Here is a 16,261-nt window from a genome sequence, read left to right as displayed (position 1 = left end):
CGACAGGTTGCCTCAGGCGGAGGCTTTTCAGCCCTTGACACGCTCTTCAGCATTTACCAAAGTACACACGCGCACACACACACACACACACACACACACACACACACACACATAAACGCACCTCACTGCACGTACACATTACAATTAAAAATAGGTCAACAAGTGTCGAATTTCCACAAGCAAATTCTACCTATAAAATAAAGCTGCAACAAGCGCATGCAAACTGCAATCACGCGGTAATAAGCACGCTTAGCTGCAACAGATTGAGCTTGATTCCTGCTGGGGCAACGCGTAAACACTGCGGACCATGTGCAAAGTGCATGCGGTGTACAAGGATATCTATTTGTTGCGCGTATTGTTAACGTTGCTTCAAACCGATATACATACAAGCTCACACATCATGCTGGGTGTTCCTGTCGACCGGAGGAGAATTATACTAAAAAAATTGATGAGGTAAATTGTAAATCAGAAAAACTACCCCTGCAACGTCAAGTGTCGCAGGTGAATTTGAAGTGCCTGGAAAGAGAGATGCGCTAGCCTACAATGTTCACGATACATGGGTATATGTCCGAAGCGATTCTACGCAGCGTCCTAGGGGGTTGAAGAACGGTGCTTAGAATCAGGTCCGAAGTTGGAAGTTGGAACCTTCGCGGTGGAAGAGGTAAAACCATGCCAGAGACTCGGAGAGGTGGTTCGGTGGTTGGGTGGGTATAATATTGATCTGGGGGGTGCCTCCGGGTGGCTGTGATGGTGGTGGTGGTGGTGGTGGTGGTGGTGGTGGTGGTCCAGGGGGTGATTCTCGGGTGAGGGTGCGAGAGGGTCTGAGGAGGGAGGGAACGGATGCTGGATGCGTGGTGGTCCAGTTTGCAGCCAGCCACTGAATCGCGTTGGTAGGTCTGGCGGATCTGGCGGATCTGGCGCTGGTCTGGGCTGGTCCTGGTAGTGGTGGTACCTGCTGCCTGCTACCTGCTGCCTACCCCTTGGATATAAAAATCTACTACCTCCGATAAGATTACGGAACGGTTCCTCCCCAACATCCCCCCTGCCCGCCGATTTTTTCCACCAAACTGTAAAAGCACTCGGATCGCTCGTACGTTCGAGAGAACGTAGAAAGCGCAAAGAGATTTTCACGCGACGTGCGATAAGTTGCGAAACTGTACCAGGACCACGAGCGCGAATCGGAGGACTGTTGCGCTGCCGGATCGTATCCGCTGGCCCGAGCTTGCGGATTGCGGATTGGAATACTTGGCGTGGGTCGACCGCGTGACTGGAATTCCTCGGGAGTTCCTCCGTCGCGGCAGAGTGTTCGAGGAGGTTCCTCGAGCGGCTGGTAAAGGCTGGGAAACTGAGGCGCCAATGAAGAATTTGAGGAAAAACCGGTCCGGGGTGGTCAAAGCTCGCGTGAGCCGCTGCCCGGCACTTGCTGGCGATCATCGATAATCTCGACGATATCACGAGGGACCCGAAATCCCGGCTGTCTCTCCGACTTTATCCGTTTGGACCGTCTGACGAAGAGGGAACCGCAGAAAAGGAAGTCTGGACTCGGCTGTGCCTTCGAAAGTACGATTCCACACCTTCCCCTTCACGCCCTCTTGGGCTGCAAGCCCATTGATACACCGACTAGATTACCCCGAAGCTACACGTCCCCTCAAGTATCGGTTGTCGTCGCGTGCCGTTCTGCAATTCGGACACCCGTCGTCTCCTCGCGGTTTCTTCGAGTGCGTACAAGTATAATACGCGTATAATCGCGTGGTACAAGCCTCTCCATTCGCCGATAAAAAAAAGTAAGAGTATCGAAATAAGCCGCGGTTGTCGCACGTCCGACAGCCGACGATCAAGGATTTAACGTGTTGCACGTCAAGGCCCGTGCCAAATAGGGGTGGTTGAGTCTTCAAACGGAAAAGAAATAAGCAGTAGAACGAACATTTTTTCGCGGGGCGATTATAGTCTCTGGTCTTTTTGCCGCGAGTCGGATTTCCGGAGATACCTACGTCCGGTGAAAAGGCCGGAGCTTTTCATCCCTCGCTGTTCTCGCTCCTCTCAGTTGGCGCATTATTATACACGGTACAAAGAAAGTGCCGCCGTTTGAGTACTCGCGGAAAAAGGGGTGAAAGAGAGTGAGAGAGAAAAGGGTGGGAAGAGAAAGGGGTGGGTGGGTGAAAGAGACGACAGGTGTCTGTTCTAGGGCGGAATTTGCGATCTCACCGCCTCCCTCGAATTGGAATAATAATTGTTCGGGTTCCAGGGGAATTGCTCAAATTGAAGGGGTTGAGCGAGGCCTCGGAAGCTTCTGAGGGATCCGTCGAGCGTCTTGAGGGACGAGGAGGCAGATTGCAGGATAGAAGGGAGAGAAGGAAGAAAGAAGGGTCTAAGATCGGCTCAATTCCTGCTCGCGTTGGTTATGACGGCCAAGTCGGGGGGGTCCGGAAACGAAGGGTCCGAGTAATTAGCCCCGTCTTATCTCGGGGCCCGTAATCGGCGAAATTCGAAACACCAGCACCGTATCAATGGAAATTTCGCGAGCCTGTTCGTTCGCCGGAGATGATGCGATAGTGCGTTACAGTTTGCCGGTGGTGAGGTACTCCTCCTTCCCTAATTCAACCGCGAGTGAGGTGTGAAGTTCCGGTGCGGGATTTCGCAACATGTCGTCGTCAATCACGTCCTCCCCAAACAACACCGACCGCTGCACCTGGCATCAGGGATTCTCGTCGAGGAGATCCTGGATCACCATTCCCTGCCTTACGCTCTTCATCTTTTTCGCCATCATGCCGCAAGGTCAGTTCACGTCTCTTACTTCTCACTTGTCGTACGAGCGGTCGGAAAATTTGGAATATAACTCTAATGAATTATTTTACTGTAAACATTGCCGCAGCGAACGTTTCGCCCTCTTTTTCGCATGCGCGTCCACCTGCGCTCCTTTGTACTTTGTTATTATTATTGTTGTCATTATTATTTCTTTCCCTTTTTTCTTTTTTTTACTTTTTTTTCTATCGTGGAAGGATTATCTTGTCCGGAAGTACCGATTTTTCACGATTAAAATCACCCAGTCGTCGATCGCTTTGCGAATGTTTATTTAGGATCCGATTCGTATGAGATTTTTTGTTGTTCCATTTGCGATCCCGTTTTTCGCCATGAATTTTTTCATCCGTGGTCCATGGAAGTGAGTTAGCTGTGAGTGAATTTTGACAAATGGTATGGAAATACAATTGATACGAGAATGTTGTTATTTTTTTAAAGTAAGGTCTACACCAACGAGAACGGAAATCTGTTATCGGATTCGAGCTATCGCTATCTTTCGGCAAAATAACCCAAAGATCCCTAACTGTATAAATTTTAATTTCCAGTGTGCTTGCCGCTGCGGCAAAATACCCGATGTAAAATTTCGTTGGTAAAAAAGCTTCCGGTTGATTTGAATATTGTTTAAAAATGTGAATAACTTTGTCCATTAAAAAAGTGAGCATAATTTTTATTTCGCAGAAGATAAGTGTCGGTTATTATCGTAAGACTATTTTCAGAAAGCCCGAAACCACAATCACGAATCACTCGGGTTTTAGCTACGATGTACAAAAAGCTTGCGCGACGAGCCTCGCCACTCGGCGTTTAAAAATTATATTATTTTTATTCAAACGCGCACTCGAGTCTCAAACCTCGGTGTGTGGCTCAGACGTCACCGGAGGGTTGACGCGAATCCCGAAAATTATTCCACCGAGCGCATACGCATAAAGCGCGTCTTGTAAGCCGAAGCTTTTGGACGCGCGGTAACTGGAAAGTAAACACTCTTCTGGTGACGTCCTTGTATATTACCTCAATTACCTCGTCCTCATTGACCCTAGCCACCGCCTTTTACTCCTCGAGCATACCCGAGGATCCAACGGTGCGTAATGCCCCGGGGAAACAAAGAGGGGAAAAAAATACCGCATTGTTACGGGTAATGCTGATGGGAGAACCATCCGGACTTCCTCCCTTACATCCGCTCCCCTCTTGCAGCCGCACCGCAGAAAATATGCAAAAATCTTGCCATCATTTCCACGGGTGAAGTGACATTTTATTCAAACAAGTATCGCGACGCTCGAAAGGTTCGAAAATTAAGCTGTGGAGAAGGAGCGATCCTTTCGACGTGAATGCGCGGCTACGGAATATCGCGTTGAGGCTGAATCGGCAACCGCGTATCGCAAATCCTCTGCTTGCCGACTTCCCGTGTAAGAGAACGAGGTCCCGGAAGGTTTCCGGCGTCACGCCGGGACGTTACGGGATATTCGCGTGGGCCGGTCAACGGGGAGTCGTTTCTTTCAATTATTTCGCTAGCCAGTGGGGATTTCTCGCCATAAAGAAGGCCTACGCGACGAGACCCGAGAGGCGGGAAGACCGGCGATCCCGATAACGCGAACCGGCCTTCCCACTTTTTTCATTCAATATTTTATCAGCTCCGTCGAGGCCGTTCGCGAGTTGCCGCCAGATACGGAAAGAAAATTCAGCCCCGATTATACCCGCGTCCTTCCTCCTGTCCACCCATCCACCCACTCGATATTACGATCCGAACCGCTCGCCCGCAGGATTATACGTGCTTCCGCTTTCAATACCTGATCGCCCGGGAAAAACCTGGAAACAAACCGCACGGGCAATTCCACCTACCGCAGGTGTGTACACCTGCACAACGGACATTTCGAATCATATACTCGGTTTGAGTCCGAGTCTGCCGCACTATCGAGCGGATAATTGAGTGGGTACTAGAATTGAATTGCGACGCGGAATAACGAGGCAAGTCACGGAGACACTCGAGCCGCTCGTGCGGATTTTTAGCGATCTCCGCTTTAAGCCGAAGGTGATCGATGCGTCGATCAATCGAGTCCGGGAAATCTAATCGACTAATCCATTGTTTAGTTTTTTTTTTTTTGAAACTGTGCGTATGAAACCAAAATTTCCTAAATTTCGGCATTCAGTCTCAACAGCGGAAAAGTTTTTTCATAATTTCCAGCTTTATTCAAAACATTTTTTTATTTCAGGTGACAATACTCGCTTGTCTTTCGCTTGTTATATCAAACGGGTATCTTGGTAAGTAGGACAACGATGAGCGTTTATACTCTAATCACACGAATCGATATCGTATTGCAAAATTGAGTAAGGAGTAAAAGCCAAAAACCGATTGTGAGGAAAAATACCGAGACGTCCGATTGATCGTGTTTGAAAAGTAGTCGATTATTTTTGGTCACTCTTAAATTCCACCGAATCATGGTCCCGACGCGAATCCTCAAACGCATGGTTGAAAAACGATTTGCGGAATTGAGTATTAGCGCGAAATGTTTTTCCGCGGGTAAAACCGACGTTTAATTAGAGCCTCGCGACGGTTGGCGGGAGGCGAAAAACACCCGAGAGCGAAGCTTTTTGACGATTCTGCAACGCGATTAACTGCGCGGGGTGGCTGGCGGGAGAAGAAGTACATAAATCCCGTGCTCCTCTCCTCCGTTTGACAATTGGTGAATGGAGTTTTCCTCGGGAACCTCTTTCGAGCCTTTTAACGGAGACTCGCGGTCTTTATCCGTCGACTAGCCCACTTTGCGGGTCAGCCGGGCGAGGCATCTCGCCAAAATTGTTGCTTCAACGACTCTTTACCCTTCGCCGAGTCCCGCGCCTCTCGGCCCGAGAAACGGGGGCCGCTCGAGGGGCTGCAAAATGAAATTACAGGCACACCGCGGTCGGTAGTGCTCGGCGCCAACGACGCCGGGTGCCGAAGAAGCGATTCGCGAGCGAAACGGCGTGTGCAGGCAAGGAGGATTATCTCCGTAAATCAGAGATAAATTAAGATGGCGTATCGCCGCGGCAAAAGTTCTACGAATCGCGAGACCCAATTATCGCTTGCGAGCGCGATTCTGGTTATTTGCCGATTGTGAGCCACTGTTTCCTGCTTTTCGGCGGACACAATCTCAGTCGCTTCTCCTTACCTCTACCCTCCCTGAGGCAGGGCCTCGCAGTTACGACGCGAGACGCCGCGACGTCGAGGGCATTGCTGTTTTATAATTAGGCCCGCCGGCACGGGCGACGCGTTTCTCTCTCCTAATTACCCTTCCAACAATCTAGCAGGTATAGTCGCTCGTTGACGCTGGCTTTATTCACTTACCGCACCCGCGTGCCCTTTTCCATCCAACGCGGCACGATTCTCCGACTCCCCGTCCAGCGGGGTCGCGCAACCTTACCCTTCCACCTTCTCATTTGACAGCTTACGCGACGTCCTGCTGCCGCAGCGAGACAAGTATAAACGTCGAAAGGGTAATTGACCGGCAAGAGCGGCGGCGCATCGATCCTTAACAATCGTAACGAACGATCAAAATTTCTTCGCTCTTTCGTCTCGCGGGTGCGCTTCGAAAAAATTGTGTTACCAGCAAGCGTGTGTAGGAGGGGGAAACTCAAAAGTTCCGCTAACCGTTGCTTGGTTCGTAATGTCTCGCAACGGGTTGTCCTCGAACAAGGCTCTCGTACCGAAGCATCGAGTGTCGCCCCACCGACTCCGTCCTCGTTTCTTCTTCGACCCTTTCTCACCCCCTCGCTTTCCCACTCGCCTCTTTTTTCTATCCTCCCTCCGGCGACGACGGGACGAATTCTACCTACGTACCGCGAGGCCACTCGAAATCAAAACCCTGGGCTGCCTGCGCTGCAACCTTCCAGGCGAGCTTTACTCGAGAGCAGAGGCTGGCTCTTCGCGCATTTCGTAATAGGCGGATGTACGGAACGTGACTAGATCTCTTGATCCGTCAAAGGAATCGGTGATGCGAAAGAAAATTTTGCCGGCAAGGGCCATCCCCGGGTGATACGGTATAATGACTGAAACTCACGGAGCACGGTGGGGAGAAAAACTCGACGCTTTATTTATCAACTCGCAGACAGTCTCGCTGTGACAGGGATTTTAAAAATAAAAACAAACAGAGCTTTTCGTCGATCATGAAATTGTATTGTTCGCCCATCAGAGCGATTCCGAATGTACAAATAACAAAAAGTGTTCTTTTCGTTCGACCCGCCTCCGCTTTAACTGTCCCCCCATTTTGCGCCTCCACTTTACCTCTCATTGTAGTCGATTCTGATTACGGTGGGAAATGATCCTCTTCTTATTCTTCCGACAACTCCGCACCGAATTACACCCAACTTGTGAACAAAGGACGCTGTGTAATTTGGAAAATGTTGGAAAAGTACAAGCAATCCGTCTCCCGGTGTATCTTCGTTAGCCTTCCGTAACAAGTAGGACAGTTTTACCGGAAGGACATTACTGCCGTTATCACTGAAATATCAAAAATCCGTCCAAACAACGTTGTCGACAATGAGGAAGTTTGAAAGGCATGACTACAGGTGGATATGATTTGTCAAGTGACACGACGTTATCTCGGACGAATAAAATCTCCAAAGACGAATCAGCCTGGAAATTATTGAATTCACAAGTCTCACCAGCTTCAGGTTGAAATCGTAACGACTTTCAACCGTCTCGAATCTCACAAAAACAAAGAACGTTTAGCCGATATCAACTCGTCAGATTTGTTGGCCGACTTTGCCGAGCTGACGTACCTCCGTGCCAATAATCCAGAGTTGTTTAACACGACGAGTGCCGCTCCCTCATCTCGGCTACTTTGGCTAGGCAGCAGCAGCAGCAGCAGCAGCAGCATTCACCAACCCTCCGTGTACCCAGAGAGCCGGGCGTCTTGCACTTGACGAAGAGAATCAATACGCTGAACCTCTTCGAAAGTCCCAACTTCCAACTCCCCATCCTCGGGACTCTTCAAGTGCCACGCCGTGTTTACCGAGCGAGTCTCCTCCGACATAAAACATGCATCGCGTTCTCCCGAATCTGCAACATCGCTATACGTGTCGAAGAGTCGCGATTTCTGGCGTTCTTCCAGAAGGCGCGAGTGATGGACGGCAGATCAGCGAAGGTTAAACGTCCGAGCAAGACGCGACGAATCGACGATATTCAATTACAAATGTTGTTGCAGTTGCAAACGCACATATTTTTCTCGAATAACAACAACAACAACAACAATAATAATAATACGTCGCATCGATTGTACGCAAGATAAATTTTTAACGTTGAACACGACGTGTTTTGATATTTATATACATATATATACATATAATGTTGACATTTTGCAAACGTTGTCATTCACTTGCGATATTTCTACGCGATGTGCCGTCCGGCAACTGGTTGTGCGTACTTGTGTGGGTACGTACGTACATGGATCGCGTCGTGGCCTTGCAAAGGTACACAAACCACGGGCATGGCTGATTGGTGGACGCGCTTGCGCCCCTAGACGACCCTCGAAGGGTGGAACGTGGGCCGGATCGAATGTGGAGCAGTGTGCCGGCATCATTCTGACTTTCAGACCCTCCTCCCGCCCTCCCTTCCACCCTGCCATCCTGCCATTCTGCCCTTATACCCTTACGCGTAAGTCTGCGCCGAAAAACCGCCCCCGCGCATCGATCCTACAAGAGAGTAACGGCGTGTCTGACCAAACCGCTGATCTGCACTACTTAAGGAGGGGGAGGCACAGCTTGGACGGCCTGTAACAATACCTGTTTTTCAGAGTTTTCTTTAAAGATACCGAAAACACTTGGAGCAATTTCAGTTCGAGGGCTTTATTACTTATAGTTTCAAGGGCATATTCGAATTTTTGCATTGACATTAATAACAAAATGGCGGCATGGAGCATACAAGTAGCGAACGACTCCGAACTCGATGACTCTTGCGGTGGCGTATCTCCTGACATCGCTGTCCAGCTTGCAACGAATGGAAGTTTCTTTTTTTGAGTCAAGAACAGCTTTTTGGTTTCAAGCTCGTCGTTCAAATGTTGATAAAAGAAAAAATTTTCAAATATATACAATAAAAAAATTTGTGCGTAAAATTTTGGGTTTGAAATTGAAAAAAATTCACCGACCAATCTGCGCCACCGGATTGAAAGCATGGTCGTTCGCTACTTATAGGCGCCATGCCGTCATTTCGTTATTAATCTCAACGAAGAAATTCCAAAATATTCTCCGAACTATAAATAATGATACTCCCCCCATTAAAACGCTCGCACGATTTTCGATCCGGTAATTGGTTACCCCGAACGAACGCTGCTTTCTTTAATCCTGCGGACAGTTGGCGAGGCAATCTCAAGGTAGTGTACGTAAAACTTGACGGGAGTTGCGGTGAATTGAAAATTTTTCACCACGCCATCCCCGCCCGCTCGACTTGTTTTCGGCAGCAAGAGCAGGCGGCGAAGGGGGTGAATCGAGTCGGCGGGTCGACACCGGGGGACGTTCGGAATTCCTCGGCGAGTCTCCCGTATTTTTGTTTCCCTTTATTTATTTATCTTTCATCTCATCTTAAAATTCCTCCACTCACGTTTCCGGTCGACGTGATGTACACATAGAGTATCGGGGGGTGCGCGAGCGGCGTCCCGCCAGGAGGGACGGATAAATTCATTTCCAAAGCTACGACCCGTGAATATCGGCCTTGCTTCGGGAACTTTGACAAAGAACCAAACCGAGAAGCCGCGTCCTCCGTCGACGTCGGTTTATACATATAATATCGATTCTGACCCTCGGCAACATTCGTTTCTGATTCACCTCTCCTTCTTCTTCTCACTCGAGGATATCGCCCGAGCAGGAATCGTATCGCGTACAGTTACAACACGCATCGCGTATCACCGGTGTTACTCCCTCCCTTCCTCCCTCCCTCTTACCATCCCCCCCTCCTGCGGTCCTCGTCGCGCGCTCGCGCGGTACTTAAAAGAAATAATTAGACGCGGGAGGAAAACAAAGAGGCAAGGTCGAAATTCGGCACTCTCGCCTTCCGCGTTCGCGATGCTCAAGGATCCTGAGAGGTTCGCCGAGTGCGAGCGAGCGGCAACCGCAGGACCGTCGTCGGCTTGACATCCTTCGCTCGAGGTCGCGGAAAATCGGGAAAGGTCGGAGAGAAGGGCAGGGAAGGGTAGGCCAGGGTATAGAGAGAGGAGAGAGAGAGAGAGAGAGAGAGGAGAGGAGGGGAGAGGAAAGGGGGGTGGGGGATGGGGGAAGGTAGGGAGGCGCGAAGGTTATGTCTCTGAGAGCGCCGAGGCCCGGGGAGAGAATGCAGCGAGGATCGAACGAACGAGGCGGAAGCTGAATGGGCTCGGAGTGTGACTGACGGTTTGCGCCGTGGGACGAGGATAGACGGAGATCCGGAGAGGGAGAGGGAGAGGGAGAGGCAGAGTGGGAGGGAGGGAGCTCCAGACTCGGAGCGAGAAAATTTTCGGGGGTGCCTGTTGCTATGACGACCACCCGGGGCCTTCGGGCGGGCTGTTCGGCATCCCGTCCCGCAGCAGAGGATACCTACCCGTCGCCATGAGCGTCTCGACCACGCTCTTCACTCTCACTGCAACCTTACAGAGACGTCCAGGCTCCGCTGCAGCCAGCTACGCTCGGCGAGTTGCAGGAATCCACCCGATTCTCCTTCGTCCAGAGCATTGTCGGTCAGGAGTAGCGGGCAGATTAGAAGATAGCCAGGAAAACTGCCCGAAAGTTACAAAACACTTGGACGGCGCTTGACAATTTTCAAATACCTGTAATCTGTACCCTCGTTATAAAACCATGTTCGTTTTTGTTCGATCAGGTCTGGTTTTTGTGTTGCGGCTACTGTACCGGTGAAAATTGAACGTTTGTCGCATTGACTCACCATTTTTGATTCAGGGTGTTTTGTTACTTTATTCTGACTAACCAACCGGTATCTGTAGTAAGTAACAAAACACCCCGAATCAGAAGAGGTAAGTCCAAACGATAAACATTCAATTTTACTAGTGTAATAGTTGCAACGCAAAAACTAGCAACAAAACTTTGTTAATCAGCGCACCGTGACACTATAAGTAACCCAACTTTTATTCATAAGAACTGTATTTTTTGAGAAATTAAAAAAATCATGCCACAATAAAACTATTCGTATATAAAATATTCTAATATCATTTCTATTCTACTGAACCCTCTTTCAAACATAACCGGTTAAAAGTATTCACGTTCATCCACAAAAAGTGAATTTTTGTCGACCAGTGAAACCTTTGAAATCAGTCTCCGACGAAACTTCCGTCGCGTGAATGTAAAAAATGAAAAAAAAAATAAAAAAATAAAAAACCAGTTCCGATTAAAAACAACGCGGCCACTCGCCCGAGCGAACCGTTGTCCCGTACCTCATCGGGGGAAAAGTCTGACCCGTGTACTCTCTCCGACAGCTGCAGCTTGAAACTCGAGGGGGGTGGTTAGAGGTATATCGTGGACCGCAGGACTATACCGGGGATAATCTCGGTGGACCGATGAAGCCCTGCGACTGGTACGGACAGACCGCGGAAGAGCGACGACGACCTGTAACGAGTATTCGGCTTGTCTAAGTGCACGACGCTGCACGGAGGCAGGAGATGCAGGGATCGATAGACGGATAGATGGAAAGGACGGAGTAGTCGGGGGTGGGGTTGGGTGGGGAGGTAACCGAGCGTTTTCAATTTGCTTCCAATTTACCAGCCACCCCCGGCTTCGAGGCGCGCCTGTGTTTGAATTCGTCAAAGTTTTTCACCCGAGCACGGTATTCCTGCAGAGCTTCCGCGGGAGGCGCGGACTCGGGTTTCGGGAATCGATGTGACCAATCGTAGGTTGGTCTGTAAGCCCGAGGCGTTTAATAGCGGAGAACCCAGGCGTCGCGACGCCTCTCGCCGAACGGTCGGAGCGTAAAGCGGCCGAAAAAAGCTCTCAAAGGACGCGTCGCGACGCGGCGACGGCGCGCCGAAAATCACCGGCACTGTGCCTGCGAGCGGCGTGCGCGAAAAGAAAAGGGACGACGGTGCCAAAGAGGATGATGGGACCCGGGCCGCGGACACTCGATTCGATATTTTACCACCTTCGGCACGCCGGCGCTATTCTTCGATGCTAACGAGGCCGATAAGACCGAGCCTCGCTCCTCGCTGATAAAAACCGCGAAAACCCCTCGTTATCCTTGCACACCGGTACGCGAGTCCTTTGCGACGTTGCTTCGATCGTGTGTGCTCGATCAGCGATCCGTGATCCGCGGACGTATACTGTACGTATACGTGTACGTTACAGGCGTAATATACGTACGGAGACCTCGTTCGATGACTCGGTTATACACGTACCTGGTTCATTTTAGAGTTTCGGGAGCACTCGTCTACTCGGACAATAAAACACCGAACAAACCGAGGACCGTGTGTTTGACTTGCGGCCGTGTTTGCGGACTCCGGAAACTCCGGTCGGCCTGCAGCTGCTCCGATTTCCTCGAAGCCCATCCTCGGCTCTCGGCGGACGGATCCCGTCGCGATCATCCTCCGGGTCTGACCCGCGAGGCCGTCCAAGTCCGTGTAACGAGTACAAAACAGCGTATCAGGTGTCGGAGGACATCGATCGGAAAAGGGACGCTTCGGCCCTGATCGCCTTTCAGGCTGAAAATCACTTTGAATAACGACAGTTTGTCAGATTCACTCCGGTCTTGTGCTTCTACGGACACGCGTGTCGGTGTGGGTATAATATACGCCGATGTCGGAGTTCGTCGATGCGAGGGTTGAATTTCAACCTCGACGAATGGGGCAGGTATTTATCGCTCGAATATACGGGATCCGACAGGCGGGTTTGCCGGCTGCATGCATGCATGCCGGGTACTTTTCAGGGCGTGCATATCACTGGGGTGGGTCGGACAGACGGCGCGAGGGATGCCAGCTCGAATAGCGAGGGAAAAATAGCGAGGCTTTTCGACTTCCAGAGCTGTTGAACAACCCGTTGACCCCTTTCCGAAACGTACAACTATATACGACTCCGGAAATGCCGAAGAAACATCGCGAGGGCTGCGGATCCTCGACGCTGTCATCTTTTCGTCTCTCTCTCTCTCTCTCTGTGTTTTGCCTTTCGTCTTTGTGTCCTTTCTTTTTTTCTTTTTGCTAGCAAACGCTCCGTGAGTGATTGAAAAGAGGGAAACATTTTAGGTTGGAGGGAAAAAAAAGAAGTAAAATTAATCCACCCGATACCTGCAAGACGACAACCCCTGGCGGCGACTGTCCGCGAGAAGTGCGAGAGAGGGAGAGAGAGAGAGAGAGAGAGAGAGTTACGTCGCAGAAGGTATGCGAGCGTAGCTTCGTTGGCTGGATCAATGGAGCCCTCGTAGCCTCGCCCGTCGACGTCGCCGTGCAGCTCGAAACTCGTGGGAATGAAGGACGGTGTTCCCCATGACGCCCGGGTTATAAGGGGTGCACAAGCTGTCGGCGAGGAATGGTCGGTCAGAGGGTGACGGCGGTGGTGGCTCGGGAAGCGAATAATCGGAGAGCCGTCGTTCGATTTACTTCTCGACTTTTAAGGACTCGGGCACGATCGGACAAGGGATGCGGGGAGTCGAAGCTCGCTAACGATGCGTCGCTCTTATGTTTCAGAGGGTCGGGGTGGCTACCACGAGAAACGGCTGCTGAACCACCTCCTGGCGAACTACAACACCCTGGAGCGTCCCGTGGCGAACGAGAGCGAGCCCTTGGAGGTGAAGTTCGGCCTGACGCTGCAGCAGATCATCGACGTGGTAAGTCGGCGCGTGATCGATAAGCCAGGGTCGTCTTATCGTGTCCGAGCGTCGCTCCGATAACCTAGTCGATCCGGATGAGGGACCTCGGAAGCAACTTTGTCACTTATTCGCACGGGGGCCGTTCGTGCGGGGGATTAATTAATACCGCCCCGACGAAGGGTCCCGGACTTTTCAAACTTCAAATGCTATCGCGGCAGGCTCCTACCTCCGCGCGAACAATGTCGAGCGCAGTCTTTCGGTTCCCTGCTTTTCGAAGATCTCGTTGAATCGGTGAGAGATTAACATCGGTGGTGGGGGGGGGGGGGGGGGGGGCGAATCGGTAAATTTCACCTTCCTCGAAATTGGGGACGCCCTGCGAACATCCCCGCAGACTGACTCGTCTTTCCGGACGAGGAAAAGGAGTTGGAGTTGGAGGGGTGAAGGTGGGGGGGGGGGGGGGGGGGAGAGGCGAGGGAGGTTCGTCGGCTGGGGGGGTGTAATTACCGCACGTCCGCACGCGCACACGTGATCGCTAATTAAATCGGAGGCGAACCGCGGAATCCGGATTAGGTGGGTGCCCCTGCAGGATGCGGAAGCGCGCGTCACAGGGTGAGAGCCACGAATTCCGCATAATTTCGTCATTTTCTCAATCAGCTGGGGTGTTTAAAACCCGTCGCGTCGGTGCGGGACGAACCTCCGACGCAAATCCCAAATCCCCCCGAGGGGGGGGGTGGGGGGGGAGGGGCACACATGCATATCACGATGACTGACCATGGAGCCATGGTTTTGACTGATGAACTTTATTATCCGTTTTCTTTTTCCTTTCCTGCGTATAGGACGAAAAGAACCAAATTCTGACTACGAACGCGTGGTTGAACCTGGTAAGTGAGCGTTCCCGGTTTTGTCGCCTTGCCTTCGTAAGCGCCCTCTCGGACTCCCTGATTTCACGCATTTTTTCATGGTTAATAACAAGGCTTCTCGATCGTCGGGGAATGAATTAGCTTCGTACGCAATCGGTCGATATCACGTAAGATAGAGAGAGAGAGAAAACACGTGATACTTTGTAAAATTCGTTGCCAGAATTTTTTTTGCAACGTCGTTCAACTGCTGGCAGGTGTTTAATCGATGTTAATTTATTGTCATCCCTGTTGTTGTTGTTGTTGTTGTTGTTGTTGCTGTTGTTATTGTTGTTGTTGATGATATTGTATCGTTGTTGTGGTTGTCGTTTTTGTTGCTCTTGTTATTGTTGCTGCTGCTGTTGTTGTCGTCGTTGCCATCATCGTCATCGTCATTGAAAGGCCGTACAAAGTTGTCTGTTTATTAATTTCGAACCGCGTGATAAATTACCTCGATTACGCTATGATATGTGTATATACGTGTGTAAAACTGATCTACGATTGGGGTAATTTCCGACAAGTGATCAGAGCGTCGGAATCATTCGGTCGTGAATTTTAATACAAAGAGTATGAGAGGGCGCAAGGAGGCAGGTTTGCCGAATCCGGCGATTCGTTCGTTCGTCGATTCGAAAATAAATATATGTATATTATCTATACAAGATATCATCAATCACTCGCGTTGCTCGTACATACATACATATATATATATATATATATATTTGTTAATTATACCGACATATATTGTTATACCTGTGATGCGAACGAATTTACGGGTTTTTTTTTAACTTTTCATTTCTATAATTTTTCTTTTCTTTTTTTTTCTTGTTGTTGGTTCTTACGCACACACACACACACACACACACACATATATATATATATGTATATGTATATAATAACAACGCTTGATCGTTATGTTATTACGTATACCATATGAATGTGCGCATTGACAAAACTATAAAATGAATTTTATTTAACTTTTGTGTAATTTGGTGTAAATCGCACGTGATCTTCGCCCGCCCAGCGTACATATATTCATATATCGTTATAAACGTAACCGAATATTACATGCTCGACCTTTATCGTATATAATTACATCGCTCGCAACACGTTACACATCCCCTTAATATATGTATACCTACCTCTTGTTATATATGTATATATATATATAATAATTATATATATATATATATATATATAATTTATACACGTATTTCGTAAATTATGTGTTCAAGTAAGGTTATACGTGTTATGTGTGTACACCGTTGCCACCACTGCGATTATAACGAGAGCTTTGAATTCGGTCCTCTGAAAATTTACAAACGCGAGCCAAGCTCGGAGGAGCGATTGAAATTGATAAATTTTTACCATCGGTTATAGAGCCGTTGTACAGACCATTCCCCCTGATCGTCCCGCACTTATAACAACACAGGTCTACATCCGAAAAACTGCACAGATTTTTTTCTATTATACCGTTTCTTATAAATTGTTACTTACCGAGACCGGAAAAAATACTCAAAAAAGCTCCATCACGTCAGGTTTTCTTGTAAAATTCGTGTTTGTAGTTTCATTTGGTGCGAAACTCCCGTTTTACTCGAAATCTGGTATCCTATTCTTTGTTATGAAAATTTTATGCAAAAGTGATTTCTTACTTTCACATAATGTGTATCAGAGTGAGACTTGAAAATAAATACAAACAGGGAAAGAGAAAATGGAAAGCGGAAGCGTGTTCGGAGGAGCATAAAAGAGAAGAAGACAATGTTTTGTAGGCAAAAAGAACGAACATGGAATGTTGAATAAATTTCTAGAAATCGTTCGTTTAATTTTACAG

The 16,261-nt window shown here is 49.3% G+C and overlaps 2 protein-coding genes across 6 annotated transcripts in view; one reads left to right on the top strand and one right to left on the bottom strand.

Moving 5' to 3' along the window:
• Positions 1-619: 619 nt before the first annotated feature.
• On the bottom strand, positions 620-1,434 carry LOC124187095 (proline-rich protein 12-like). Its single transcript, XM_046579348.1, has 2 exons — positions 1,246-1,434; positions 620-973 (listed from the first exon to the last, which is right to left on the bottom strand). Exons 1-2 carry the CDS (start codon positions 1,432-1,434, stop codon positions 620-622), a joined length of 543 nt encoding a protein of 180 aa, XP_046435304.1.
• LOC124185933 (neuronal acetylcholine receptor subunit alpha-7) overlaps positions 893-16,261 on the top strand; it is a 66,292-nt gene continuing 50,923 nt past the window's right edge. For all 5 annotated transcript variants that reach the window (XM_046577166.1, XM_046577164.1, XM_046577165.1 and 2 more), the window contains exons 1-4: positions 893-1,560; positions 2,246-2,775; positions 13,416-13,555; positions 14,374-14,418. In XM_046577166.1, coding sequence (XP_046433122.1) covers positions 2,643-2,775; positions 13,416-13,555; positions 14,374-14,418 — 318 coding nt within the window. In that variant the 5' untranslated portion in view covers positions 893-1,560; positions 2,246-2,642. The remainder of the gene's footprint in view (positions 1,561-2,245; positions 2,776-13,415; positions 13,556-14,373; positions 14,419-16,261) is intronic.

Source organism: Neodiprion fabricii, chromosome 7, assembly GCF_021155785.1.
Source record: "Neodiprion fabricii isolate iyNeoFabr1 chromosome 7, iyNeoFabr1.1, whole genome shotgun sequence".
Classification (NCBI taxonomy): domain Eukaryota; kingdom Metazoa; phylum Arthropoda; class Insecta; order Hymenoptera; family Diprionidae; genus Neodiprion; species Neodiprion fabricii.
Note: the sequence above shows the minus strand (reverse complement) of the source record. Positions and strands in the feature narration are given on the sequence as shown.

Coding starts and splice junctions, on each gene's coding strand:
- LOC124187095 (XM_046579348.1), bottom strand. CDS start 1,434: ATGATCGCCAGCAAGTGCCGGGCAGCGGCTCACGCGAGCTTTGACCAC. Junction 974..1,245: donor ACGCGGTCGACCCACGCCAA/GTATTCCAATCC, acceptor TCCAAGGGGTAG/GCAGCAGGTAGCAGGCAGCA.